We start from the raw sequence: 25,212 nt of genomic DNA on the forward strand, positions 1-25,212 counted from the left end.
TCGATATGCCCAATTATGACTGCTAGGCGACTGTTAAAACCTTTAATTTTGTGCTTAATTTACTTGTTCCGGCGAAACTGTTTGATGTTGTTCATCAAATTGATGCTTGTTGCCTTAGCATACTCGTTTAAGGGTCGTGCGAAGGTGGGATTTGGATGCTGCACTCAAGGTGCTCGACGAATTGCCTTAACAGATGTGTACACCAAATATGAAGCTGAAGAGAGCTGAAGAGGTTTTCTCTATGAACTTCACAATATTTATAGCTTATACCATCTCTTTACAGGAATTCCGTTTACAAATTCTCAAACTTCTACATGTTTTTTGAAGTTCCAATCATTTTGTCAGTGTTGATTGCAGGTTTATCATCTTCATCATCTTCTATCCTCTCCAAGGGTGCTGCACTAAGCTTCTCTGCTGACTGCTGCTCATTGTCACTTGAACCTGGGGGCACCACATTTTCTTTCTTAAACGAATCATTGTGAGGAGCTGCAGCTGTGGTGGTTTCAGCTGGTACATCAGGTTCGTCACCAGAACACTCTGATTCTTCTGCACCATCTCTCTCATTCATTCCTGATGATTCACTTTGGAACTTATTCAACCCCTTGTGTGTCAATGCGTGTTTGATATTGCGAGCCGATTTCTCAGCCTGTCTGTAAAAGCTCTTTGCCATGCCTTTCACTTTACCACCCTCCTTTCCTGGGCTTTCTGAATCGCTACTGTCGTTGCTCGATTTCCCGTCTTTTGATACCCTATCAGAAGCAGTTCCAGAGATGTTATCTAAGAGAATAACCTTCACACCTCCCTCCTTCGCATTTGAGGCCCTAACATTGGCATATTGGGGGGATTTAACAGTCTCCTCTAAGCTTCCCGACTGGTCCTCACCCCGAGGACTCCGGTGAAAAACTGAACTCAACTTTCTTAGTCCTCTGCGAACTGATACCCTTCGACATTTATCCTCAGGATTATCATCAGAGCTGCTAGAATCACTATTAAAGGATGTTATCTCACCACTGCATTCATTAGGCTCCCTAGGAATTTTGGTATCAAGTCGCCGACTTCGTCCCTTCCGAGGCTCCCATGTTTTTGAAACTTCGCTTCCTGGACGGTGAACCCATATTCCTGTCTCGTTTTGCCCTTCAATGTCGATCGGCTCGAAATTGTCAATCCCTCTCTGAGGCTCCACTGGTACAGTTGAGATTGAATCCTTAACATCCTTGATTTCACTTCTAGTGGAATCCTTATGAGGCTCTTCCACATTCAAGGCCCCTTTGGGAGAAGGATACTCCGCCTAAAGTAGTATTACAAATCTCAGTTAAGAATTTCATTATCCAATAGGACAGGACAGGACAAGGAAGGGAAAGAACAGAACCTTCTTTTTGTCTTCAAAAACAGTGATCCCGAGATGCAATCGACCCGTTTTAATATTTTCAAGAGGCAACCATATATCGTGTCGTTTGCCATTCCTCAAGTCCGCTAGGACAACGGAACAATTTCTGCAAATAGAACATTAGATAGGATCATGAGCACCAGAAAAATGGAACAAGGAAGGGGAGAGATGAAACCGAAGACATAAGAACTACATCAAATCTCATCAACACTTCGTATGAGCGGAAATACGCGATGTCACAAGATCAAAACTCTTGACAAACATGTTCTAGAAGTGGTCATAGAAGTTACAAATTTGAAGACAAACCCAAGCATGTCGTCGACGAATGTGTCCTTGTCACGAACTTCAATAGCAAGCACATTGTCCGACTCCCATGTGACAATTGGGATCTTGAATTCCTCGTGCCACTGCGGTGACAGTGTTTTCCTTTGTATTTTGGTCATGAATCTGTATGGACCCAACTGGCCTTTTACATATGGATCAGCTAGACCTGAAAGAAAGATTCAACTGTAAGCCAAGTTCACAAGTCACGTAAGAGAATCATGAGAACTATAATACAATAAGTCGAAGAATATCGGAAGAACCGTTTAGATCAGATGGTTTCATGTCTGCTCCTTCAATAATTTCAACCACAATATGGGCGACTGGTTCCTTAACGTTCACCGAGAACCAAGTTTCTGGAAATACAATGTCATGGACAAGTAGAAGGATCCATCAACATCAAAGCATATGCAGACACTTGAAAAAATTTTGAAAGCTAAAAAATGTTCTGTATGATAAGATTATTTATAACTAGGAACTATAAATAAAGCAGCCAATAGAGTACAAGCCAAGGGTTTTGCAGACCATGGAGTGATGCATACGGAGAACAGAACTAAACACCTTAGTATTAAACATAGCCCCTTTAACCGCCCAAGCCTATCACTGGCAGATATTGTTCTTTTTGGGCTTTCCCTTCCGGATTCCCCTCAAGGTTTTAAAACACGTTAGGAAGAGGTTTCCACAGTCTTGTAAGAAATGTTTCGTTCCCCTCTCCAACCGATATGGGATCTCACAATCCACCCTCCTTGGGGGCCCCGCATCCTCGCTGTCACACCGCTCGGTGTCTGGCTCTGATATCATTTGTAACCGCCCAAGCCCACCACTAGCAGATATTGTCTTTTTTGGACTTTTCCTTCTGGGCTTCCTCTCAAGGTTTTAAAACACGTCTATTAGGGAGAGGTTTTCACACCCTTATAAGAAATATTTCGTTCCCCTCTCCAGCCGACGTGGGGTCTCACAGCCCCTGGCTTAGTCTACAGAAATTTTTGAGAACCAGCAACCTTTAGTACTACCAGACATTGACCAATCATTTCAAGATCTAGAGTTCCATCAAATACTGTGGTATATGAAACTATATTAAGACATGTTTTCCGCAATAACTACAGGTCGTTGGCTGGTGACCAGCGTTCAATATATCATGCTGCTTGACATGATTATGAAATTTGATAACAACTTGGTTACTTAAAGAAAGATTAAAATAATGGTCGGAAAATCGTGAGAAAATTAGCTTCATTTTCAAAAATCAAAAGCTAATATCGAACGGGACCTTAAGATGACGTCTTTCTATTCATTAGGTTGAGTTTAACCATTCTTCAAAATTCTCATTTGATCAAGTTGAATGTTGCATTGTGTTTAGGATTAAGTACCTGATTGTGGTGAAATGAACTTCTCCATGTCAACAACCAACATATTGGGCTGCAAAGATTCAGATAATTCAAAACTTCATAAATATTGTTGCAAAGCATGTGTAATAACATGAAATATGAACATTCACGTCTACGTTTCGAATAAAATTCCATTCACGGATTTAAAATTTTAAAACAAAAATGAACGAGATTCAAAAACTACGAAGCAAGGTGTTATCACCTCAACAAGTGTCTGCTCAAAGGCAACGGACAACAGCTTATCCTGATAAAAAGAAACCGAAAAAAGAAAAAATGACAGTACTTAGACCAAGAATGAGAAGGTAAGCAGTAAAGTGTAGTTTTGCTAGCATCAAGAGAAATCGAGGGAAAATAACGAAAACGAAGTTGAAGGTAAAAAATGTTCAAATAAAAGATGTAGTATACCAGCCATCCGGCGATCCCGGGAAGTTCGGTAACATCAAGTCCGTGTGTAAAGATGGGTTTGACAGTCATCTGAAAATATGGAGGCTCAGCGAAACATAATCGAATACGACCGAGGTGTGGCCAATCCCGAAGAAACTTCACACCAACCAGAACCTTGAGAAGGGACATGAAGAATGATTGAAGTAAAAAATGATGCAAGTACATGATTCTTTTAAGGAAACAACACAACTACTGACAAGGAAACTGAAAAAAGACAGAAAAGTTGTCAGACATTACAGACAAGTTCTTGCTCTACTTAAAGATCAGCTGCATTTATTCCTCTTCCGATAATAGAGCAATAATGGGAAACAAAATCGAAAGCTACAGGATTAGTTCTTGGAAAGGCCAAGATCACCAAAATAGGGATAACAAAAGTAATTATTCACGTCCCAAAATCACTTCCAAACATATCTTAAAGAACACGCAAATATTTGAACACATCTTGTAACAGCCAAAATCCACGACTAGCAGATATTATCCTCTTTGGACTTTCCCTTCCGGGCTTCCTCTCAAGGTTTTAAAATGCATCCACACCCTTATAAGGAATGCTTCATTCCCCTCTTCAACCGATGTGGGATCTCACAATCCACCCCCCTTGGGGGCCCAGCGTCCTCGCTGGCATACCACCCGGTGTCCAACTCTGATACCATTTGTAATAACCCAAGCCCATCACTAGCAAATATTGTCCTCTTTGGACTTTCTCTTTCAAGCTTCCCCTCAAGGTTTTAAAACGCGTCCACACCCTTATAAGGAATGTTTTGTTCCCCTCTCCCACCGATGTGAGATCTCGCAATCCACCCCCCTTGGGGGCCCAACGTCCTCGCTGGCACACCGCCTAGTGTCCAACTCTGATATCGTTTGTAATAGCCCAAACCCACCGCTAGCAAATATTGTCCTCTTTGAGCTTTCCCTTTCGGGCTTCTCCTCAAGGGTTTAAAACACGTCCACTAGAGAAAGGTTTCCACACCCTTATAAGGAATGTTTCGTTCCCTTCTCCAACTAATGTGGGATCTCACACATCTACTTTTCGACTCACAAATATACATACTAATAACTATTCCAAATTACTCCATTACAAACAACAACAGTTTCTGTACCTTTCCTTCCACATGCATTCCTGTTAGATGCAACTTCGCCCACATTCCAAACCCAAGTCTTTTCCTTAGCTTCACCCCAATTACTGCACTCATATCATCAGCTGTAAGAAAGTTCATTCCCAACTCCAGAACCTGCAATTAGTTCATTCAACGCGATTAAACTCGAAGCTACAAAATACAATATATGTGTGTGAGTGTGTGTATAGGGTCCTAATCTAACGAAAAAGTAATGCATACCAAGTGGTCGTCCTCGCTAGGCTGACGAAGAACCCTCATTTCAGTAAACATAGGCGGGTTTCTTCCCAAATATAGATGTTGAACCACAGCCTCCTTCTGCAATCATACACTGATCATCAAAAATCTGTACGGATATAAAATTATGATCATCGAACAACGAGAAGAAATCATGTCCTAGTTTATACTTGCAACACTTGTGTTCACTAAACGTATTAGTGGAAGTACGATATCGTAAAGACAGGGAATTGCTCAAATTCGTTGTATCGATATAAAAAACGGGTAAATGAAGTATCAGATTGGGATCATACAGCAGTCCATGGTTTGTACTTCTCCAAGAACCAAGGTATGATTGGGAGGAGAATCTTCTGAGAAACAATATGCTCCATACATATAGGCCATATCTTTTCAACCACATGGTTTAACCATCTAACTGTTTCAGAATCCGTAAGAACCTGAAACGAAAGAGAAATCGCATTCGATTCCAATCAAAACGCATCACAAAGATAAGAAACCAAAGAAAGAACAGAAAAAAATGTCATCCCTCTCAATTTCTCAGTAAATAAACATGTGTTTATGTAACGGCTAAAGCCCACCACTAGCAGATATTGTCCTCTCTAGGCTTTCCCTTTCAAGCTTCTCCTCAAGGCTTTAAAACACGTATGCTCGGGAGAGGTTTCCACACCCTTATAAAGGGTGTTTCATTCTCCTCCCCAACCGATGTGAGATTTCACCGTTTATGAACTTCATGCAAGAAAGGGAAAGAAATTGTACCCTTCTCTGATTAGCTTGCTTTCTCTCCTCAAATTTGAATTTCCTCCTCAATCTCCAAAAGAACCGTTCATGCACCTTTGAAAAAGAAGATCATAGAAGTTCATTACTGAAAAAGTGAAGATTCAACCCCATGGCAATATGAACATTCAGAGAAAAACAACAAGAATCATCCAGATTCCCAAGAATCTCAAAAGGAGATATCATAATTGATTCAAAACGATCATCTGATGATTCAGAACATAACTTCTCATAAAGCAATTCAAATAGATGATAAAAGACATGGTTAAACATTACCAGATAGAGATAGATGAAGGAGATGAAATATGCAGCAAGATGGCAGCAATTGTAAGCGGAAAGTAACCATAGAAGAAAAAGGATCAATCCCACATGAAGCATTATTGAAACCTCCATTAGAATCAATCTTCCACCAAAGAAGATGAACTTCCTGAACCGACACAAAACATTCTATAGGATCAGATTACAATACTATATTCACTTTACTATTTTCTGAAATGGGCTCCACCAGATTCAAAACAAAAGTATCAAAACCCATTAATGAAGCAACTTCAACATTCAACTCACAAGATCAAAATCAAAAGAATCGTTTAATCCAAACATAGAACTAAAACGAAATTCCAAATCAATACTTACAGAAAAATCACTAGTAAGAACAAAGGAATCGAATCCCATCTATAAAGTGACAGGACAGGTTATGAACTTCTCTGTTCATCATTCCTCTCGACAGTAACAACGGTGCCGTAAGAGAAAAGAAACTGTCGATGAGAGTTAAAGAATTTGGCGCTGTTGAAACTTGGAAGTAAGTTCCTTCAGCAAGCACGTGTCGAGTATGCGTCGGCATCGGAAGATAAGAGAAAGAGAACCAACTGGGTCTCTCTCTGATCATATGATATCAATAAATGCCAACATAAATACCCATTATATCATGGGGATGCACCGTTTTTCTGGGTTTGAAAGAACCCCTTTGAAGATGAACACAGGCTGAGCAATGAATAAAAACAATTCAAGACCTATCCCATATCAAAATAGTTAAACAGAACGAATTGATTCGAACTTACTTTTGCTTTTTCTGAAGAAATTCGAACGAACTTTAATACATGGAATAGCCCAACAAAACGAATAGTGAAGTCGAAAACTGAATCAAATTTCGAAATGGGGTTTTAGAGAGGGATTAGATAAGACCCGATTGAGGTCTTGTGGGGATGAAACGCTGCAAGACCCGATTGTTTGTTTTGGGTCATTTTCTTATGTCATGGGATTTATCCAAATTTGACTTTAATTCATCATCTTAAAATGTCATAAATATATTTTAATGATGCTTATGAAAGTGTGTTTTTAATAATGAAAAATCATGAACAAGTTAAATGAAAAAAAAAAATGTTAAATATGAGATACATTTCGACAATCAACGAACGCCCGAGCTTTAGAGGTAAAGGAAAAGAGAGGATGTTAGACCAGAGCCCAAATCCCACTTCACCTTGCCGAGGTCGAGCTTTATGGTCAACACCTTTTAAAGGAACATGTACTATGTATGTCTTGGTCCATGAACCCATGCTCGGTCCATTTGGCTCACTTTTAACCTATTCCATGTTAAGAAATGAGAAAATTTGTAAAGGTACAAGTTCTCTTTAGAGATCATGTTCTTCTCCCAATTGATCGTGTATTCTCAATCTTCCTTCTAGTGATGAAATTATCTCGACCTCATCATAGAAGGGAGCGTTCTAGAATGACCACCCATGTGAGAAATCTTGGTTAAATTCAATGAGGCATGATCTAGAAGACATCAACAAAAGCTCTAAAAGAGATTATAATACTGTAAATAACCATCATCATTTAAAGCCAATTAATGAATGTCCAACTCAGTGCTCTTGTGTGATCTTGTGATCTTGTGTGATCTTGTCTTGGTTCAATCCGATCAACAATTTTAATCAAATGGATCATTTTTTAACCTAATATTGAACCCAAGCAATTATTTGGTTGAATATATACGTATTGAAGTTGAACAATTGTTCATAAATGGTAGCCAGGCCATCGTGTTCAATCACTCCGATTTGTTCCGGGCAAAAGCAAAACCAGGGGCGGCAACAAATGGCGCCTGGACGGACGAGCCAAAGCTTGCAAAATCTGTACCCGACGCATTATCCATTCGGTATCCATTTCCCATAAACAATTCACTACATCATTACTATCCTTCGCCACGTTCCAACAATCGAGTTTGAATCCAAAAACCAAGCGCGATGCAAAGCATTCGATTCTTACGAATTCCTCGATTTCCTCCCAATGTTCTATTCTTTCATCTTCTTCCTCTGAAACCCATTTCCAAAATTTCCATCAAGAATTTCAGTTCCCAAATCGGGTCTTCGCCATCATCTTCCTCGTCTAAGCTCTTGTTCCGTCAATTGTTCGAGAAGGAATCTTCCACCTACACGTATCTTCTCGCTAATGTTTCCCATCCGGACAAACCGGCGCTCGTAATCTCCCTCTCTATTCTCTCTTTTCTATGTTTTGTTATAGTGATTAGATGTTTAAATTTCACTTGAATTTTGGTTGTTCTTTGACGAAATGCGTGATCGGTTTAGTTTTCTTTTCATTCATCAATGTTTGGGTTGAAAACTTAAGCATTGATGGGGCTCCTTTTCTCTCCTGTGATTTCTTGAATTTCTTCTACCTTCAGTTGATTGATCCGGTTGATAAGACTGTAGATAGGGATCTAAACCTTATAAGAGAATTGGGACTGAAACTTGTATACGCTATGAACACTCATGTGCACGCCGATCATATCACTGGCACTGGCCTCATCAAGGTTTTTTTCTTCTTCTCCATCATCATTTTTGTTCCTGTTTTCTCACTTCCAGTTGATGTGATCATTTCCTTTAGACTAAAGTTCCAGGAGCAAAATCTGTGATCTCAAGAGCTAGTGGTTCAAAAGCTGATGTGTTGATTGAATCAGGCGATAGAATTTCTTTTGGTGATCTATTCCTGGAGGTATGCCAATACTTTCGATTCATCTTTGCCATTACATAGAACTGGTGAAGGTTCATCAGCATAATATAGCTCCTCTCATATTTGTATTGATTTCTAAACTTTGAATAGCTCGAGGAGGGTCTCTCATATTGAACATCTAATAAAATTGTTAACCTAGCATGAGATCCCACGTTGGTTGGAGAGGGAAACAAAGCATTACTCGTAAGGGTGTGGAAACCTCTCCCAGTAGACGTGTTTTAAAACCGTAGGTTGACAGTGATACGCAACGGGCTAAAACAAACAATATCTGTTAGCGGTGGGCTTGATGCTGGTCATGACATATTATATACCACGGAACCTCCTCGGCCCGTCAAGGTGGTTGAAATATTCAGGACTAGAGCTGCCTTAGAATTTCATGGTTTATAGATTACTAATGACAATGTTCATTTGTTCTTAAAGAGGAAACACCAATTATCATTTATCCTTTAGCGTTTCAATGCTGGAACAATCTGCTATGAACATTACTTTTGTGGGGCTTGAGAATGAAAAATGCAATGCAGAAAGGAAGTCGATTTTTGTGCCATGAGGGTTCATCATTAAGTATAGCCAAGGATTAAAATGTCGATAAAAATGATAGATTAATCCTGGAGTTAACTCTTGACTCAACTTTATCTTGCATGGAACTTCAGGTTCGGGCGACTCCTGGCCACACATCAGGCTGTGTCACGTATGTAACAGGGGACGAACCCGATCAGCCCCATCCTAGGATGGCATTTACTGGGGACGCTCTGCTGATACGTGGATGTGGGAGGACCGATTTTCAGGTAGCTTTCGCCTTTTTGACCTATTGATCAATTGTTGATGAATGATGGTATTGGTAATACTCTAGTTGCTCTAAAAGTATTGGTCTTTTAGATAAGAAAATCCCAGTAAAACACTTTGGCTGTCATTTTCCCTCTGGCTTGTGATTCTCTGTACATTAACAGATTGTCCAAAACTTCTTTGGTATCGACTCCATGTTACATGGTATGAGATCCCATATCGGTTGGAGAGTGGAATGAAGCATTCTTTATAAGGGTGTGGAAACCTCTCCCCAGCAGACACGTTTTAAAACCTTGAGGGTAAGCTCGTAAAGGAAAGCTTAGAGAGAACAATATCTGTTAGCGGTGAACTTGGGCACACATGGTTTTTTGTTTAGTTATATAAAGGTTGAGCGATAATGGAAGCTGGTGTCATTTTCATCTCACAACAACGACCTGAAAACCTTTGCCTCGACTTGTGGGGTAGCTGGAACCACTTATAAAACTATCAACGAATCACGTAAAACGTTTTCTTAACTAATCACAACCTTTACCTTTAGCACGATCCAGTTTTTTCTACAAGATCAACAATTTCAATCTAACGAGTCGACTAGAAACTTATCGATATTATCGGATTCCTAGTGCTTAGTCCTGTATTCTCCTCTTTCACATTTGAAGAATTGACCTTTGTTGCCACAAGGCTGAACACCAGTGTCTTCTCTGCAGGGTGGAAGTTCAAAGCAGCTCTATGAATCAGTACACTCGCAGGTTAGGAAACGATACTTATTACTTGGTGTGTTTGAAAAGAACAATCAAATCACTATAAATGGAAGAACTTATTGGTTTTAAGCCTTTCATGCTCTGATTATGAACTCTTTGTACCAGATCTTCACCCTGCCAAAGGACACATTGATCTATCCCGCTCACGACTACATGGGATTTAGCGTAAGGAAATTTCTCCATCGTGTTCTCGACTTGAAACACGGTTCAGTCAGTCCCTTATATCCGACTTATGATTTCAGGTTAGTTCGGTAGGCGAAGAGATAGAACACAACCCACGGCTTTCCAAGGATCTGGTAATTTTCTTGACTAAAACTAAAATCACTCATCTGGAAAATTACTTTTACATCTAAAGTTCATAACTTTGTAGCTGGGTTTGATTCTGTTTTGCAGGAAGAATTCAAGAAAATCATGGAAAGTAAGTATACATGAAACAAAGATTTTAACCGTAGTGTAAACTGATGGGCTGTGATATAAGAAGAAGTTAATTGGTTGTCGCTTACAGATTTGAATCTGGCATATCCGAAGGTGATGGACATGGCAGTTCCTGCAAATTTGGTGTGTGGGCTGCAACATCCAGCTTCTTCTTGATTCTGTGAGCTCTGATTCTTTGTACTTACTAAAAACAAGAATTATAATCCAAATAAAAATAAGAAATGTGGATGAAAATCTAATCTACAGGCCAAAAGCTGGTACTTCCAGAAATAAAAATAAAATTACATGTGCAAATGAATTATCTGTCAGCTTACAAAATGATTTGTTTGGTTGCTTGTTTATCTGTTTCCCTATGTTTTTCTTAACATAATATTCATTTATTTTGGTGGGATTCCTCCGTAACAGCCCAGAGATATTGTCGTCTTTGGGCTTCTCCTCAAAGCTTTAAAACACGTCTTTCAGAGTTACACAGTGGAACCGATGCTACTGTCCTCTTTAAGTTTTCCCTTCCGGGCTTCTCCTCAAAGATTTTGGGCTTTTCCTTGTGGATTTTCTCATTACGCGTCTGCTAAGAAAAGGTTTCCACACCATTACAAATGGTGTTTCGTTCTCCTCCCAACCAATGTGGGATATCACAGTCCACCCTCCTTCTAAACCCTAAACCAATTTGGTTCCTCACGGGCACTCATTCCTTTCTCTAATTGATATGGGACTACCACCAAATCCATCCCCTTCGGGGCCCAACGTCCTTATTGGCACACCGCCTCGTGTCTACTTCCATTGGGGAACAGTCTCCTCGTTGGCACATCGCCCGACGTTTTGCTTTGGTACTATTTGTAACTCAAGCCTACTGCTAGCAAATTTTTAATCATAAAATTAAAAAAAAAAAGTATTAAATGAATATAGAAATAAAATAAATATATAATAAATTAATTTTGCTACGAATTAATGGGTGAGAAAATCTCTCCGGCTTCCTGAAATATATTAGTAATAATAGTAATAAGAGTAATAATAATGATAATAATAAGTAATAAGTAATAATAATAATAATAATAATAATAAATCCTTATCCACAGTGTAGGAACCAAATTGTAAAACTTGATAATATCATATTCCCTTTCTCCATCTTCCGGTGGCTCTGCAACCGAAATGAGCATGACGATGGGCGCTGCGATTACAATCATTATTGTGGCAGGTTCTCTTCTGCTATGGGGATGGAGCTTCCTCAACTGGATTTGGCTGAAACCGAAGAAGCTCGAGAAGCAGTTAAGAGAGCAGGGCCTTGCCGGAAATCCCTATCGCCTTCTCTTTGGCGATTCCAAGGACATGGCGACCGCGATTCGCGAAGCCAGATCCCAGTCCATCAACTTCTCTCATCATATCGCTCATCGCGCCCTCCCTTCCTCGCACCTCACCATCAATAAATACGGTAATCTCTTCCGTTCTTGTCCATTTTGTATTGCCCTACCTGGATTCGGGTGGTCGCATGCCCCATTCTTTTGGGATCATTTTTATTTTTCAAATAGAATTATTTGAGTTTAGTTGATGGAATTTTGGCTGTTGTTAAACCTCATGTTCATCATGGTATCATCTATGTGTATATACTTGGTTGGCTTCCTTGTATTCTTAACGCAGCTATATTTGTAGGTAAGAACTGTTTCGCGTGGGTTGGACCAACTCCAAGAGTGTATATAACAGACCCCGAACAACTTAAGACTGTCTTTTCTCTCATCAATGACATTCCTAAAGCCCCTTTATTTCCCCCTGCAAGAACCCCCGGAAGTGGCGGACTTGTCTCTCTCGAGGGATCTAAATGGGCTAAACATAGAAAGATCATCAATCCCGCCTTTCATACCGAGAAGTTGAAGGTCTACTACACCCTCTCAATCCCTCTTTTTTCAAGTAGTTAAGATAGCACCCTCTTTTTTCAAGTTTTCAAGTTTTCAAGTAGTTAAGATAGCACCCTCTTTTTTCAAGTAGACGACTAAGACAGCTTAGGGTGTTTGCAGGACATGTTTCCAGCGTTCTTTGAGAGTTGTAATGAGATGATTAAGAAATGGGAAGTGATGGTCTCTGAGGAAGAAGGGCGTTTCGAGTTAGATGTTTGGCCCGATTTGCAGAATATGACTGCAGATTCGATATCTCGAACAGCATTTGGGAGTAGCTATGAGGAAGGAAAGAAGATCTTCCAGTTTTTGAAAACCTGGGTTTCTTTATTGGTAGCACGCCTAACAAAGGGTGTCTATAACATTCCGGGATGGAGGTAAGATTTGAATGAAAGTTTGTATTTGAATTTGAGCTTTTTTGTGTGTGTTTGTGTGTGTGTTCATAATTAGTTCTTCATTTACTTTAGGTTTGTACCAACCCAGATGAATAGGAAGATGGAGGAGGTTAATAGAGAAATAAAAAGTATGGTTTGGGGAATTATAAGCAAGAGACAAGCGGCTATGGAGGCTACTCAAGTTTCTAATAATGCTGATCTTCTTGGGATACTTTTGGAAGAAAATAAGAAAGATGCTGTTGGAATGTCTATGGAGGATATCATTAGTGAGTGCAAGCTTTTTTATTTTGCTGGCCAAGAAACGACGGCCTCGTTGCTTGTTTGGACGATGGTTCTACTTGGTCGGTATTCGGAATGGCAAGATCGAGCAAGAGCGGAAGTGCTTGATGTTTTTGGTGAAGACAAGAAAGTAGATTTCGATGGTTTAAATCGTCTCAAAGTAGTAAGTAGCTATGATTAATAGCTTTTTCTTTTCGTTCAACAACATAACGTGCTACGCACTTTTATAAGTCATCTCAAAGTAGTAAGTAGCTATGGTTTAAGTCATCTCAAGGCCAAGGAATCATTTTTTTATAAGGATCTGAAAACCGCTCCCCTAGCGTCTTAAAGCCTTGGGGGTAAACCCAAAACCGCTCCCCTAGCGTCTTAAAGCCTTGGGGGTAAACCCGAACCGCTCCCCTAGCGTCTTAAAGCCTTGAGAGGAAGCCCGAAACCTCTTCCTAGCATCTTAAAGCCTTGAGGGGAAGCCCGAAACCTCTCCCTAATATCTTAAAGCCTTGAGGGGAAGCCCAAAACCTCTCCTTAGCATCTCAAGGGCATGAGAGGAGAGCAATCACTTTAAAGTAGTTTCAATCGGGTATGTTTTTGATTACTTCCTGATTTACTTGAACATGTTGATGTTTGGAACAGGTGAGTATGATACTATATGAAGTTCTCAGGTTATATCCTCCCGTCGGAATCTTAGCTCGAGGAATACACAAGGAAACAAAGCTTGGAAACTTAATATTGCCGGGTGGGGTGTCAATAGGCATACCAATCATTCATATCCACCACGATCACCAAATATGGGGTGAAGATGCAGATGAGTTCAAGCCAGAGAGGTTTTCAGAAGGAATTTCCAAAGCAACAAACAATAAAGTTTGCTTCCTACCATTTGGATGGGGTCCTCGAATTTGTGTTGGTCAAAACTTTGCCATGATTGAAGCAAAAATAGCACTATCAATGATTTTGCAGAGCTTCTCCTTCCAACTTTCCCCATCTTATACTCACGCTCCTGCTTCAAATGTCACTGTTCAACCACAACATGGAGCTCATCTCATCCTCCGTAAGCTCTAATAGTTTCAAAGTTCATATATCATTCCCTTTTTGTGTTGTATAAGTTATGTCTAATATAAATAACTCAATCATTCAGACATTATAATATACTTTGATTTAGCAAAAATAAAGTGTGTTCATAACATGAAATATAATACATTAAGAACATACCAAAAACATAATACAGAATTAAACGAACAAAAAGTTTAAAAAACAAAGCTCAAATTCTGAAAAGCATTAAACCCAGATCAAGCTCATACATTGAACAAAAATGCAAGACAGATCGACCAAGTTCAATCCATAATCTTAACCTGCAATTAGTATATACTCATTTTCTCAATCTACAGAATCGAATCATAGTGATGGTACCAAACGGATATCCAACAGCTACAAATAATTGGTATCGATTCACTTCAACTAACCTTAATTGCTCTGTATTTCGTTCAAACAATGAGATCCAACTTCTACGCAAAAGGTAAACCCTAGCGGCCTAGGGAATGTCGTCGTTTGTCGACGAAGATCTCTACCTATCTCCTACGAACAGATTGATTCAATCACAAACTTCAACATTCAAACCTAATCGAAGCAAAACAAAAATCTAGGCACAGATTGGAGAGAAAATTTAGGGCAGATTCCTGAATGTGAGCATGAATGAGATTAACATGCAAAACCTTAAGGCTGCCGCAAAGAAAATCTCGGCCGGGTGAAATTGAGCTCTCGAGTATTCGATTTAACGTCCGAGAACCCATTGGATCGGCCTTGAAGAAAACGATTAGAAAAAGATTAAACAACGAATGTAAAAACCTTTCATCTTCGAAAATGCAAACTGCTTGACGAGAATCAAACTTCCAGATCGAAAATTAGAGAAAGGAATCGATTTGTTCTATGCCCGCAACGGAACAACAGCACCATCTTTTTTACAGATGCTGTGTTCTCTCAGTGGCAATGCCTTAAACCCTAGACCATCTTCAGATTAAATAGGCGAATACTTCAGCAAAATTACGCTTTTACCCTTCGCTTAAGGCCGATGCTTCTAATTATAAGTGAATACTTCGGTTAAAATTACGCTTTTACCCTTATAAGGTTTCTTTTCTTTTACTAAATTATAGAAATATTCTAAACTTGAATCAATAATTCTTTTAATCTCCAAAAAAATATATATATAATAATAATAATAATAATTAAGAAACTATCATCTAAAAATCTCTCTTATCTAAAAGTTTTGGATAAAAAAAATATTAAAAAAAAAAATTTATGAAAAAAAAAACATTTTTCATCAACATTATTTTAACATTTACTCAAAAAACTTATTATTACATATATTTAAATTATTTTTTTAATCGGTGAAAGATATCTCCCCGTTTTTTTAATCTTATGGATTAAATTATTATTGTTCATTTTTTTTTTTTTTGTATTTTACATAAACAATCAATTCTATTGAAAGTTAAGTATTTTGTGATAAACCTCCTTTCACATATATATGTTAATGATGAAAGTCCATTAGTATAAGGCCTTTTGGAGAAGCTCAAACCAAATCCATCAGAGTTTTTGCTCAAAGTAGACAATATCATACTATTTGTTGAGAGGTGTGTTCATCTAGCATGGTATCACAACTATGCCCTAAGCGTCGTGCCAATAGATTGGTAAATCCTCAAATGTTGTGTCCTAAACTTAGTCGTGTCAATAGATTGGTAAATCCTCAAATGTGGAACAAAAGACTCCAAAAGAAAAAGGAGTCAAGCCTCCTCGAAGGCAGTAAAAAATGACTAAGACTCCTTGTTCGGGGAGGTGTTGGATGATGAAAGTCCCTCGTAGGCTAATTTAGAGAATAATTATGGGTTTATAAATGAAGAATATTCTATCCATTGGTATGAGGACTCGTGAGGAAGTCCAAAGCAAAACCATGAGAGCTTCTACTCATAGTGGACAATATCGAAATATTGTAGAGAGTTGTGTTCGTCTAACAATATATAGATAAACATTGAGGAGTGCCTAATTCGTAGAAGTTTAGATTCAAACCCTAATTTGATTTAATTTTGATATTGAATTGAATAAAGGATAAATAGCATTAATTCAGTATCTATCTCTTCCCACCTAAGTATATATAATCAAACTTTATAATCAATAAACTAACAATAAATTTTACTTTTGAGCTGTGTGATTCTCCTACACTTCTATGCTTCATACTTCAATTCAAGGGTAAAGGCAGTTCCCATAACCTGCAGCAGCGAAAATCGAACCACAAAATCAAAATCAAGAACAAAAGGACAAACACAACAGCAAAATCTGTTTAAATCATGAACTAACTTGGATCAGTGATGACGATGAGACCAGATCCTCTGAAATCACAGTTCCACTGATTCTTCCCTTTCGAATTGTAATACAGATTCATAGCGATGGAGGCATGGTTAATCAGATTATCAGGATAAAAGCAAGGGCATCCTTTCTGCATAATCCTACAATCCACTTGTGAACAAGCATAATCGATATTCGCTAACAGCGTCGCGTGATCCGACGAAGGCCTCGCAACGCACCACGTCTTCTGCAAAACAAAAACAAAAACAAAAATCATCTCAGATTTCATCGGATTATTCTAATCCGTTACTCTGCATTTCGATAACAATCGATTCACCTGATATCCATTCACCGCCAAGAGATCTCCTGAAAAAAGAATTGGAAGAAGAAAGAAGAAAGAAGGAAAGTTAGGTACACAAAAAACGACGCGGAATTCGAAGAGATCAGGAGAACGAACCTGAGAGGAACAGAAGCAGAAAGGAGAGAGTGACTGCTCCTGCGACTGCTTTCGCCATAGAAGGAAGAGGCAGAGATCTGGAGAAAAGCGATGAGGAAAAAGGCGATTTGGAGTATGAGATGATTGGAAAAAGTGGAGAACGGAAGTGGATTTTATAGGCGGAAGGTGGATTTGTGGGGATTGCAACGGCTACAAAATGGCGTAATGTTGAGCCGTTACGGTGGGTGGAAGAGTCGGAGTGTTGTTGGGGGCAAAAATGGAAAGAGGAAACATTGGAGGAAGCTCCAAGGACGCGCACATGATGCCTATTATTTTTTGTATTTTTATTTTATTTTATTTATTTTTTTCTGTTACGTAAACTATAAGCTTAATCACTAACTTTAAAATCTATTTAATAAATACAAGTACTTCTAATTTTAAAAATTATTTTAAATTTATTTTTTTAGTTCGATAATTCAAGAAATACAACGAACTTTCTATTCTTCAGTTGTATAGATTGCCAGATTGTTGGCAACGAGCCGCCTTTGCATCTAGCGGCCATGGTGAAGGTGAGGTTGTCAAGGACTGAGACATAACTTTTAGTCGATGGACCTAAGTTCTGAATCGAGTCGATTAGGTTTCAGAAAACTAACTCTACCTTTATGATTCGAGTTTGGTTTTTCGGGTTTTTAGGTTCTTTGTATATCTCAATTTTGTGAGATAGTAAAGTTTTAAATTAAAAAAATATGTTTAATAGTTTTTTTTTTCTTTTTAAGAAAATTTATTGGTTTATAAAATATAAATTTGGGTATGTTCCTTGAGTCTTACAAAAGTTACTTAGGTTGATACTAGTTGTATAACACGTGCACGCACGTGCTTCTAAAAAAATAAATTTATTATTATTATTATTACATAAATATTAATTTTGAGATAACTTAAAGTCGTAAAATAACCAAATATTAAAATTCTTAAATATCACTACACCTTAGCCTAAAATAAACCTTTTTTTAATCTTAAAATCATAAAATTACATTTTGATCATCCTTCAGAGACTACGAGTGTAATAGGAGCATCCGTCGACAAAAGGATCACCCTAAGATGATCATCACATGGCTATTGAGAACGAATCAAATCAGATGGTTCTATTTCTCAATCTTTCTGACTTGCTCCTACGGAACTAAGGTCGAAAAGATTGAGAAAAATCAGTCATTCACAACCACTGATGAAGGATTCCTCGAAAAGTTAAGGATTAGTAATCCTTTTTAGAAATCGAATTAACTCATAATTATTTATATTTTTGTTATTAATTATTAATAATGATAAAAAAAAATTATATAAGATAAGGGAGTAATGAAAATTTGGTAAATTAAGATTTTTATTATATTAGACAATTTTATAATTACATTGACAGGATGTCCATTTAACCAGTGAGGTCAAATACCTAACTCAAATTAGGCGAAAAAATGAGGAAGAGAGAGAGTAGGTATGGAGTTAAATAATTACTTTGGAGTTAACCCATCTTGATCCCCGTAAAAATAAATGAAAATTTTTACGAACATGGAGTTAAAAGACATTTTCATCCCCATCCCGTGGCTAAGTAAATCCAGGAAAGTTGGAGAAACCGGGCATTGATGAGTTGGTAGGAAAAGAAGAGACCCAAATGGAATTGGCCAAAGCAAACACATTAATGGCAAACCTAAGAAGTTAAAAGCAAGCTCAAACCCACCGCTATTAGATATTGTCTACTTTGACCCGTTACGTATCGTAGTCAGTTTCAGCGTTTTAAAACGCGTTTACTAGGAAGAGGTATCCACACTCATATAAGGAATGTATCGTTCCTTTTCCCACTGATATGAGATCCCATAATCCACTCCCTTTGGGCCCAACGTCCTCACTGACACACCGCTCAGTATCCGATTCTAATATCATTTGTAACAGTCCAAGTTCTCCACTAGTAGATATTATTCGCTTTGTCCCGTTACGTATCGCCGTCAGTCTCATAGTTTTAAAACGCGTTTACTAGGGAGAGGTTTCCACACTCTTATAAGGAATGTTTCATTCCCCTCTCAAAATGACGTGGGATCTCATACAAAATCATCACTTTTTGTAGACTCACGGTTGATTTTGAGTCACAATCGGCAGAATCAGTTTAACTTGCATACTTTGGTGATTAAAACAACCAAAAACTCACAAGAACTTGTTTGCTAATTCAACGTTTTGTTAAAGAACTACAACAAAAACAGCCGAGGCATCAAATATCCCGACATAAGACGGTAATCTGATATACGAGCATTACCTCGAGGGCGTTTCACTGATGACTCGTAGTTTATGACGAGCAATGTCTAAATAAACGAAGAGTATATGAATGGTTCACCTTTTAAGTCTTAGTTCTCGAGTCGCTCCGACATGCTTGTAAATATTCGTTCCAAAACGACTCCGGTATGTGCAATATGTACGCAACTTAACTGGGAGATGTCTGTAGTGAAGCAAACCAAACAAATGCTGAGGATGGATACTGCCATTTTCTACGATTCAACGACTTCGAATTGTCCTGTATGTTATAGATTTATAAAACATAAACAAAGCACTCAGTCCCCACAAACACAGGAAGAAAACGAGTGAAATGAGAGTCGATTGACGGTTTCGGAACTTACCTTCCCAATCGAGAGAGCTCGGGTTCGGCAAGAAGCATGTCCTGAAGGCTTCTCATATTCTTCTTTCCTTCAGCAGAACTACAAGGACAATACCTTTCGAGTTAAGCACGTACAAGGTCAATTATGCTTCTAATTAGAGTATATTATCACTAAACGTCCAACGACACGCAGGTGTTATCGATAACTTGCTGAGAACAGTCGAAATACATTCGAACAAGGTACCGTTTTGATATGCATTACATTCATGTGATATATATATCTTAGTACCTGAAAAAGTGATCGAGTGTAAGAAGTCTATGATGAAGAGCATAGTCACTGCCAACATAGGTGACAACCAAGCTACCAGCATCAGGATGAGGCCAGCTTCTCGAAGTGGGAAACCGAAGAATAAACGTCCCAGGCTCTTGAAGACCCGTCGAGCTTTGAAGCGATAATTCGGCTTCTTCTTTCGTAATGAATCCTTCGATCCATTTGGGCGATAAAGAACTCCACATTGCATTGATCCATTGTTTGGATAACGTAAAAGCTACAGGATATAACCAACACCACATTCTCTCGAAGTTCTCTCGAGCCAGATACTCGTGACAACCAGAAATTCTCCGCAGCAACTCGACGTCCTGATATTTATCGTTGTTAAACGAAGAAAGTTTATTCAATTCAGAGGTGATTTGAAGGGAAAATTCTTTCAAGAGACGGGGCGAGTACCTGCTGAGTGAGAGATCTAGAGCTACAGCCAGAAATTCTCATGAACTGTTCTTCAATCTCAAAGGCAACACTCTCCCACTGAACATGATGCTTGTTTTGAGAGATTGAATTCCAAGCCTGTATTCCTTCTTCTATTAATTTTCTTGACATTAGGATTTGATGCCTGAGAGGAAATAGAATGTCAAATATTTCCTCACTGGAAGAGAATTAGAATGGTATGTAAGGCAACAGACTCGGATAAATGTACATGGCAAGGGAGTCGAGGGACATCAAAGTTAGTATGCATAACTATATCGTTACAAGGTCTGTTGCAATTCAAAACTGTACTTGTAACAGCCCAAGTCCATCGCTAGTAAATATTGTCATTTTTGGCCCATTACGTATCGCCATCAGCCCTCATGGTTTTAAAATGCGTCTGCTAGGGAGAGGTTTCCACACCCTTATAAGAAATGCTTCGTTTGCTTCTCCAACCGACGTGGGATCTCACAATCCATCCACGTTGGAAGCTCAGCGTCCTCGCTGGCACACTGCCCGGTGTCTAGCTCTGATACCATTTGTAACAGTGGGCTTGGGCAGTTACAAATGGTATCAAAGCCAGACACCAAATGGTGTGCAAGCGAGGATACTGGGCCCCTAAGGGAGCTGGATTTTGAGATCCCACATCGGTTAGAGAGGGGAACGAAACATCCCTTATAAGGGTGTGGAAACCTCTCCCTAACAGACGTGTTTTAAAACCATCAGACTAACGACGATACGTAACGGGCCAAAACAGACAATATTTGCTAGCAGTAGGCTTGTGCTGTTACCGTACTGATCCAACACAGGGAAACACATAACTTTTCATACCGAACATATTTTGGCAAACCTTGCAGGTATATGTTGCAGACATCCCAAAGAAAGTACGATAACCAGGATTCGATGATTGAAGATTACCTGTGGTGTAAGCATCCAGAATATAGGGAAACATGGTCGGCAAATTCCGAAACTTCTTCCTGCGACACGGATGTTGCAATCTCCTTGAGCAGATGTGACCTCTCAGGTAAACCTGCTAGGCAATATTTGAAAATGTTCACATCCGATATCGGGTTTCCACTGGTTGTAGTTCTATTCGGAGCCAAATGTCTGGCTTGAGTGCTTGCAGAGTCTGATGGGGATGCTCTTCTTGATCCATTATTTTTGGGTCTCTCTCTTAAATTTGTGCCAAATCCATTTTCAGCCTACGCCAACAACACTTGTTAACAATTTGACTAACAGAAGAGTATCAAAAGCATAAGAATTCCATTCACAATGATCAATCACTCAGTATTTGAGTTCATGTTAGTTTAGTTCAATTTGAAGAAGTAAATGGCAAATACCTCATTGGCAGTAAAAGAATGAGAGTTGCATTCCTCATCGAGTAGCCGTAAAGCACGATCGTCATTAGAGTTCGGTAAAACTCTATCTTGTCCCACTTTAATCCTCTTCAATAGTGGACTTGGTTTTTCTTCATCTATTGAAACATGCTCGTGTTCTGAGGTTCCGTTGTCCAAACCAGATGGCCGTGATCCATCGAGTCCATGAACAGCAGATCTTTTCCACATCAAAGTTGACGTACGAGTAGTTCGACTCCTTGAGATGCAGCGAATTGGAGAAGAGAGAGCCTCGAAGAAGGGATACCCCTCAAATTTAGGTATGCAAAATCTTATGCGGAAGAGCTTGTTATCACACTTAGAAGATAGCTGAAACCATAAAGGAGAAAGTCATAGAATGGCTACAACAGAAGCATAAAAGAACAAGGCAGGTGTAATGTATACAAAAAATGATTGTACATGGTAACAAGAGGGACGCATGTATAAATCAATCTAAAATGCAGACGTACATGATCCCTAACTAGCAAAATTTTCAAACATTTCAAAGGCAAATGTGAGATCTCATATCGGTTGGGGAGGAGAACGAAACATTTTTAATAAGGGTGTGAAGACCTCTCCCTAGCAGACGCATTTTAAAAGCCTTGAGGGGAAACCCGAAAGGGAAAGCCCAAAAAAGACAATATCTACGAGCAGTGGACTTGGGCTGTTACAAATGGTATCAGAGGCAAACACTGGGCGATGTGTCAGTGAGGAGGCTGAGCCTCGAACGAGGTGGACACGAGACGGTGTGCCAGTAAGGAGGGTGGATTGTGAGATCCCACATCGGTTGGGGAACAAGAATGAAACATTTTTTACAAGGGTGTGAAAACCTCTCCCTAGTAGATGCATTTTAAAAACCTTGAGGGGAAGCCCGAAAGGGAAAGTCCAAAAAGGACAATATCTGCTAACGGTGGGCTTGGGTTGATACAAATGGTATCAAAGCCAGACACCGGGCGATGTGTCAACGAGGAGGCTGAGCCTCGAAGGAGGTGGACACGACTGAAAAAGGGGAACGAGTGCTAGCGAGGACGTTAGGCCCCACAGGGGGTGGGATTGTGAGATCCCACATTGATTGGAGAGGAGAACGAAAAATTCTTTATAAGGGTGTGAAAACTTCTCCCTAGCAGACACGTTTTAAAAACCTTGAGGGGAAGTCCGAAAGGGAAAACCCGAAGATTGCTACGAATGAAAATTAGACATTCAAGAAGTTCAAAAGTCATTTCTACCTGAGATATTTTTAGCTTAAAGGATGCACGCCCATTCAACAGTTTACTTGGTCTATCACTGGAAGCAAATTCAACACCATCATAGCTTGCCAAAAGGGGAGCTTCTTCATCACTTGACTTCTCCACAGCTTCCCCACTTTCAGCATAGATGAGGGAGGCAACAACCTGTCGAACAATGAGTAACGACTTCCAAAGTGAGCGTCAAGAGGTTAACTAAACCGAACTGACCACTAGATAGACGATATTAAAATGAAAACTCTTGGCACGAACCTCGAGTTCCTTAAGAACAGGCTGGCCAGAGGAATCTAACAGCATAACTTCCAATGAGAAATTTCGACGACAAGATGGCTGTGGTTTGCAAGGAAGAAACAAATAATGTTCATAAAAACAGGTCGAAAAATGTCAATACGACAGCCAGAAGCAGGGTAACAGAAAGCTTCCTAACCTTGCCACCAACTATATTCCATATGCCATCGCTGCCCTCTTCAATCTCCGTGGTGGAGGAGTTGTCGATAAATAATTTAACGGGTAGGTCCTGGAATTATAGCAGCATACATCAGTAGGGAAATACTTTCTTAGTTTTGCCAAGAAATTCAGTTAGTTCATTTTAAATTCAACATCAGGAAAGACGGTCCAATAGCACCTCGACATAAGAATCCTTGATCGATGATACCGAATGCAAAACTTTTGCATTATGAACATAGCCTTGCAGGCTGTCGTCTTCACCATTGTTGACCAAAACAATCCTACCCGAACCCCTTGGAATCGGATCTTCACCGAGTGAAGATGACATAGGCTTTTCTCCAACCATTTTCCCATTAATATGCAGTCTGACAAAATCGGTGGAGACCTGAAAATGAAAACTCAGAAAACTAGTAACTCGAATGTAGCTAGCACGTTCACTAATGGGGAGAAATGAAACCAACCATAACCACGAGCAGTGTAGTTAAGTAGTCGTTATGAATCTTTAATTTCAATATGCATACTCATAGCTCGTGTCAAATTAACGTCAAGCGACAAGTTCCACACTTTAACCTCTCTTTACAGCACTCCATTACTTATCTTTTCCGATCTTTAATTTGATATTCAGATAACACAGTTCGAAGAAAAAAAAACGTTAGGGTGCGAAACTGGTCAAGTCATTGAGCTGAGAATACAGCAATGTACCTCACATCCAATATGAACCCATTTTTCCATGGGAAAATCGATGTCTAGACATTCGTGTGGAACTTCATTCCCGGAAGAAGAATTACCAGCGCTGGAATGTTCATCGGGTTTGTGTAAGGCGGGCAAAGGCATAATCTTCATTCTATTCCTTTCACTTAGAACCAGAAAAGAACTCATGCCTGATGAATCTAACTGTACCTGAAGCAACTCATCCAAAACAAAGTAAGAACGATAAAATGGTACTCAACAGGCTAGAAATTCAAGCTAAGAATGTAAGTTCATCTTAAAATATGCTCAATCAAATGCATAATTCATTGAAAATATCAATAGATAATCAGATTTTACAATGAAATCACTAGTGACCACTGCATTTGAATCAGGAAAATAGTTCAATTAAAGCAGAAAAGTCCGTGGCTCCCTTAGTATTACAAGATCACAGTACACTAATGGTATTGTTTCAAAAGATGCCAAACAGTCCAAAAACATTCGAAGATGTTCTAAAGGTCATTTACATATGGGTATCAAAGATTTGATCAGATGAACTACAAGCACAGAGCAGCCAAGCCACCAACAAGGGGTGTTCCAAAACACCCACAAAATCATAGACAAAGAAGAACAGATAATAATGGATACAAGATCAAGGAAGAACATTAAAAAAATCAGAAACAAAAACAAGATAATCGAAGTTAAACCTGAAGGATTGAAACAGGGAATGTGGAAGAATTCATAAGATAAACCCAAAAACAGATATTAAAACACCCATCATCTCCATCGATTTCGAGCCTCAGATTCTTGAGCAGCGAGTACTCCTCGCTTTCATTCACTTCGCAGTCCATGATTCTTACCCTGTGAACACGCGAACTCAAAAGGGCTCCGTTCTTTCACCAAAAATAACCCATCAAACCCAAAAATCCACTCCCACTCTTCGACCCTTTTCTTCTCTCGAATCAACAATTTCACTCGCACAAAGAACGGTTTCTTCCTTTCCCAGGTTCGAAAAAGGGGAACGCAGCTTCCTTCTGACGGCTGTTAACGGTTGGTGTAGTGTTCCGATGGCGCTAGGAAAAAAGTTTTGATCTGGTGCTTGAATTCCCACTGTATGGAGCT

General features: G+C 39.2%; 5 protein-coding genes across 12 annotated transcripts; 2 read left to right on the top strand and 3 right to left on the bottom strand.

Annotated features, from left to right (window-relative positions):
- Positions 1-209: 209 nt before the first annotated feature.
- Positions 210-10,816, bottom strand: LOC111788544 (C2 domain-containing protein At1g53590). Of its 5 annotated transcripts, XM_023668893.2 has the most exons (14): positions 6,719-6,892; positions 6,294-6,641; positions 5,937-6,087; positions 5,643-5,717; positions 5,180-5,323; positions 4,872-4,967; positions 4,635-4,766; positions 3,499-3,651; positions 3,296-3,337; positions 3,076-3,124; positions 1,972-2,064; positions 1,694-1,877; positions 1,370-1,493; positions 210-1,288 (listed from the first exon to the last, which is right to left on the bottom strand). In XM_023668893.2, exons 3-14 carry the CDS (start codon positions 6,051-6,053, stop codon positions 311-313), a joined length of 2,187 nt encoding a protein of 728 aa, XP_023524661.2. In that variant the 5' UTR covers positions 6,054-6,087; positions 6,294-6,641; positions 6,719-6,892; the 3' UTR covers positions 210-310. The 5 variants fall into 5 exon arrangements, with proteins under 5 accessions (XP_023524661.2, XP_086977285.1, XP_023524666.2 ...); XM_087121159.1 differs by lacking the exons at positions 6,294-6,641; positions 6,719-6,892 and adding an exon at positions 10,708-10,816; XM_023668898.2 differs by lacking the exon at positions 6,294-6,641.
- Positions 7,538-10,878, top strand: LOC111788546 (persulfide dioxygenase ETHE1 homolog, mitochondrial). Of its 2 annotated transcripts, none has more exons than XM_087121161.1 (9): positions 7,538-7,809; positions 8,335-8,463; positions 8,538-8,645; positions 9,314-9,448; positions 10,151-10,192; positions 10,310-10,369; positions 10,447-10,500; positions 10,598-10,622; positions 10,710-10,878. In XM_087121161.1, exons 2-9 carry the CDS (start codon positions 8,413-8,415, stop codon positions 10,793-10,795), a joined length of 561 nt encoding a protein of 186 aa, XP_086977287.1. In that variant the 5' UTR covers positions 7,538-7,809; positions 8,335-8,412; the 3' UTR covers positions 10,796-10,878. The 2 variants fall into 2 exon arrangements, with proteins under 2 accessions (XP_086977287.1, XP_023524669.2); XM_023668901.2 differs by having other exon boundaries at positions 7,539-8,131.
- An 877-nt stretch (positions 10,879-11,755) lies between these two features.
- On the top strand, positions 11,756-14,365 carry LOC111788545 (cytochrome P450 72A397). Its single transcript, XM_023668900.2, has 5 exons — positions 11,756-12,068; positions 12,287-12,507; positions 12,649-12,902; positions 12,993-13,362; positions 13,830-14,365. Exons 1-5 carry the CDS (start codon positions 11,789-11,791, stop codon positions 14,253-14,255), a joined length of 1,551 nt encoding a protein of 516 aa, XP_023524668.2. The 5' UTR covers positions 11,756-11,788; the 3' UTR covers positions 14,256-14,365.
- A 1,792-nt stretch (positions 14,366-16,157) lies between these two features.
- Positions 16,158-17,158, bottom strand: LOC111788871 (major pollen allergen Ole e 10). Of its 2 annotated transcripts, none has more exons than XM_023669431.2 (4): positions 16,987-17,158; positions 16,867-16,895; positions 16,542-16,773; positions 16,158-16,453 (listed from the first exon to the last, which is right to left on the bottom strand). In XM_023669431.2, exons 1-4 carry the CDS (start codon positions 17,042-17,044, stop codon positions 16,428-16,430), a joined length of 345 nt encoding a protein of 114 aa, XP_023525199.1. In that variant the 5' UTR covers positions 17,045-17,158; the 3' UTR covers positions 16,158-16,427. The 2 variants fall into 2 exon arrangements, with proteins under 2 accessions (XP_023525199.1, XP_023525198.1); XM_023669430.2 differs by having other exon boundaries at positions 16,247-16,453; positions 16,542-16,776; positions 16,987-17,146.
- Positions 17,159-19,109: 1,951 nt separating this feature from the next.
- On the bottom strand, positions 19,110-25,155 carry LOC111788869 (SH2 domain-containing protein A). Of its 2 annotated transcripts, none has more exons than XM_087121713.1 (12): positions 24,798-25,155; positions 24,106-24,303; positions 23,582-23,788; positions 23,384-23,473; positions 23,209-23,286; positions 22,939-23,103; positions 21,680-22,042; positions 21,258-21,541; positions 20,325-20,487; positions 19,887-20,236; positions 19,620-19,697; positions 19,110-19,399 (listed from the first exon to the last, which is right to left on the bottom strand). In XM_087121713.1, exons 1-12 carry the CDS (start codon positions 24,939-24,941, stop codon positions 19,336-19,338), a joined length of 2,184 nt encoding a protein of 727 aa, XP_086977839.1. In that variant the 5' UTR covers positions 24,942-25,155; the 3' UTR covers positions 19,110-19,335. The 2 variants fall into 2 exon arrangements, with proteins under 2 accessions (XP_086977839.1, XP_023525197.2); XM_023669429.2 differs by having other exon boundaries at positions 19,353-19,516; positions 24,798-25,154.
- Positions 25,156-25,212: the final 57 nt, after the last annotated feature.

The sequence above is a fragment of the Cucurbita pepo genome, chromosome 2 (genome assembly GCF_057944985.1).
Source record: "Cucurbita pepo subsp. pepo isolate OVF chromosome 2, ASM5794498v1, whole genome shotgun sequence".
Classification (NCBI taxonomy): domain Eukaryota; kingdom Viridiplantae; phylum Streptophyta; class Magnoliopsida; order Cucurbitales; family Cucurbitaceae; genus Cucurbita; species Cucurbita pepo.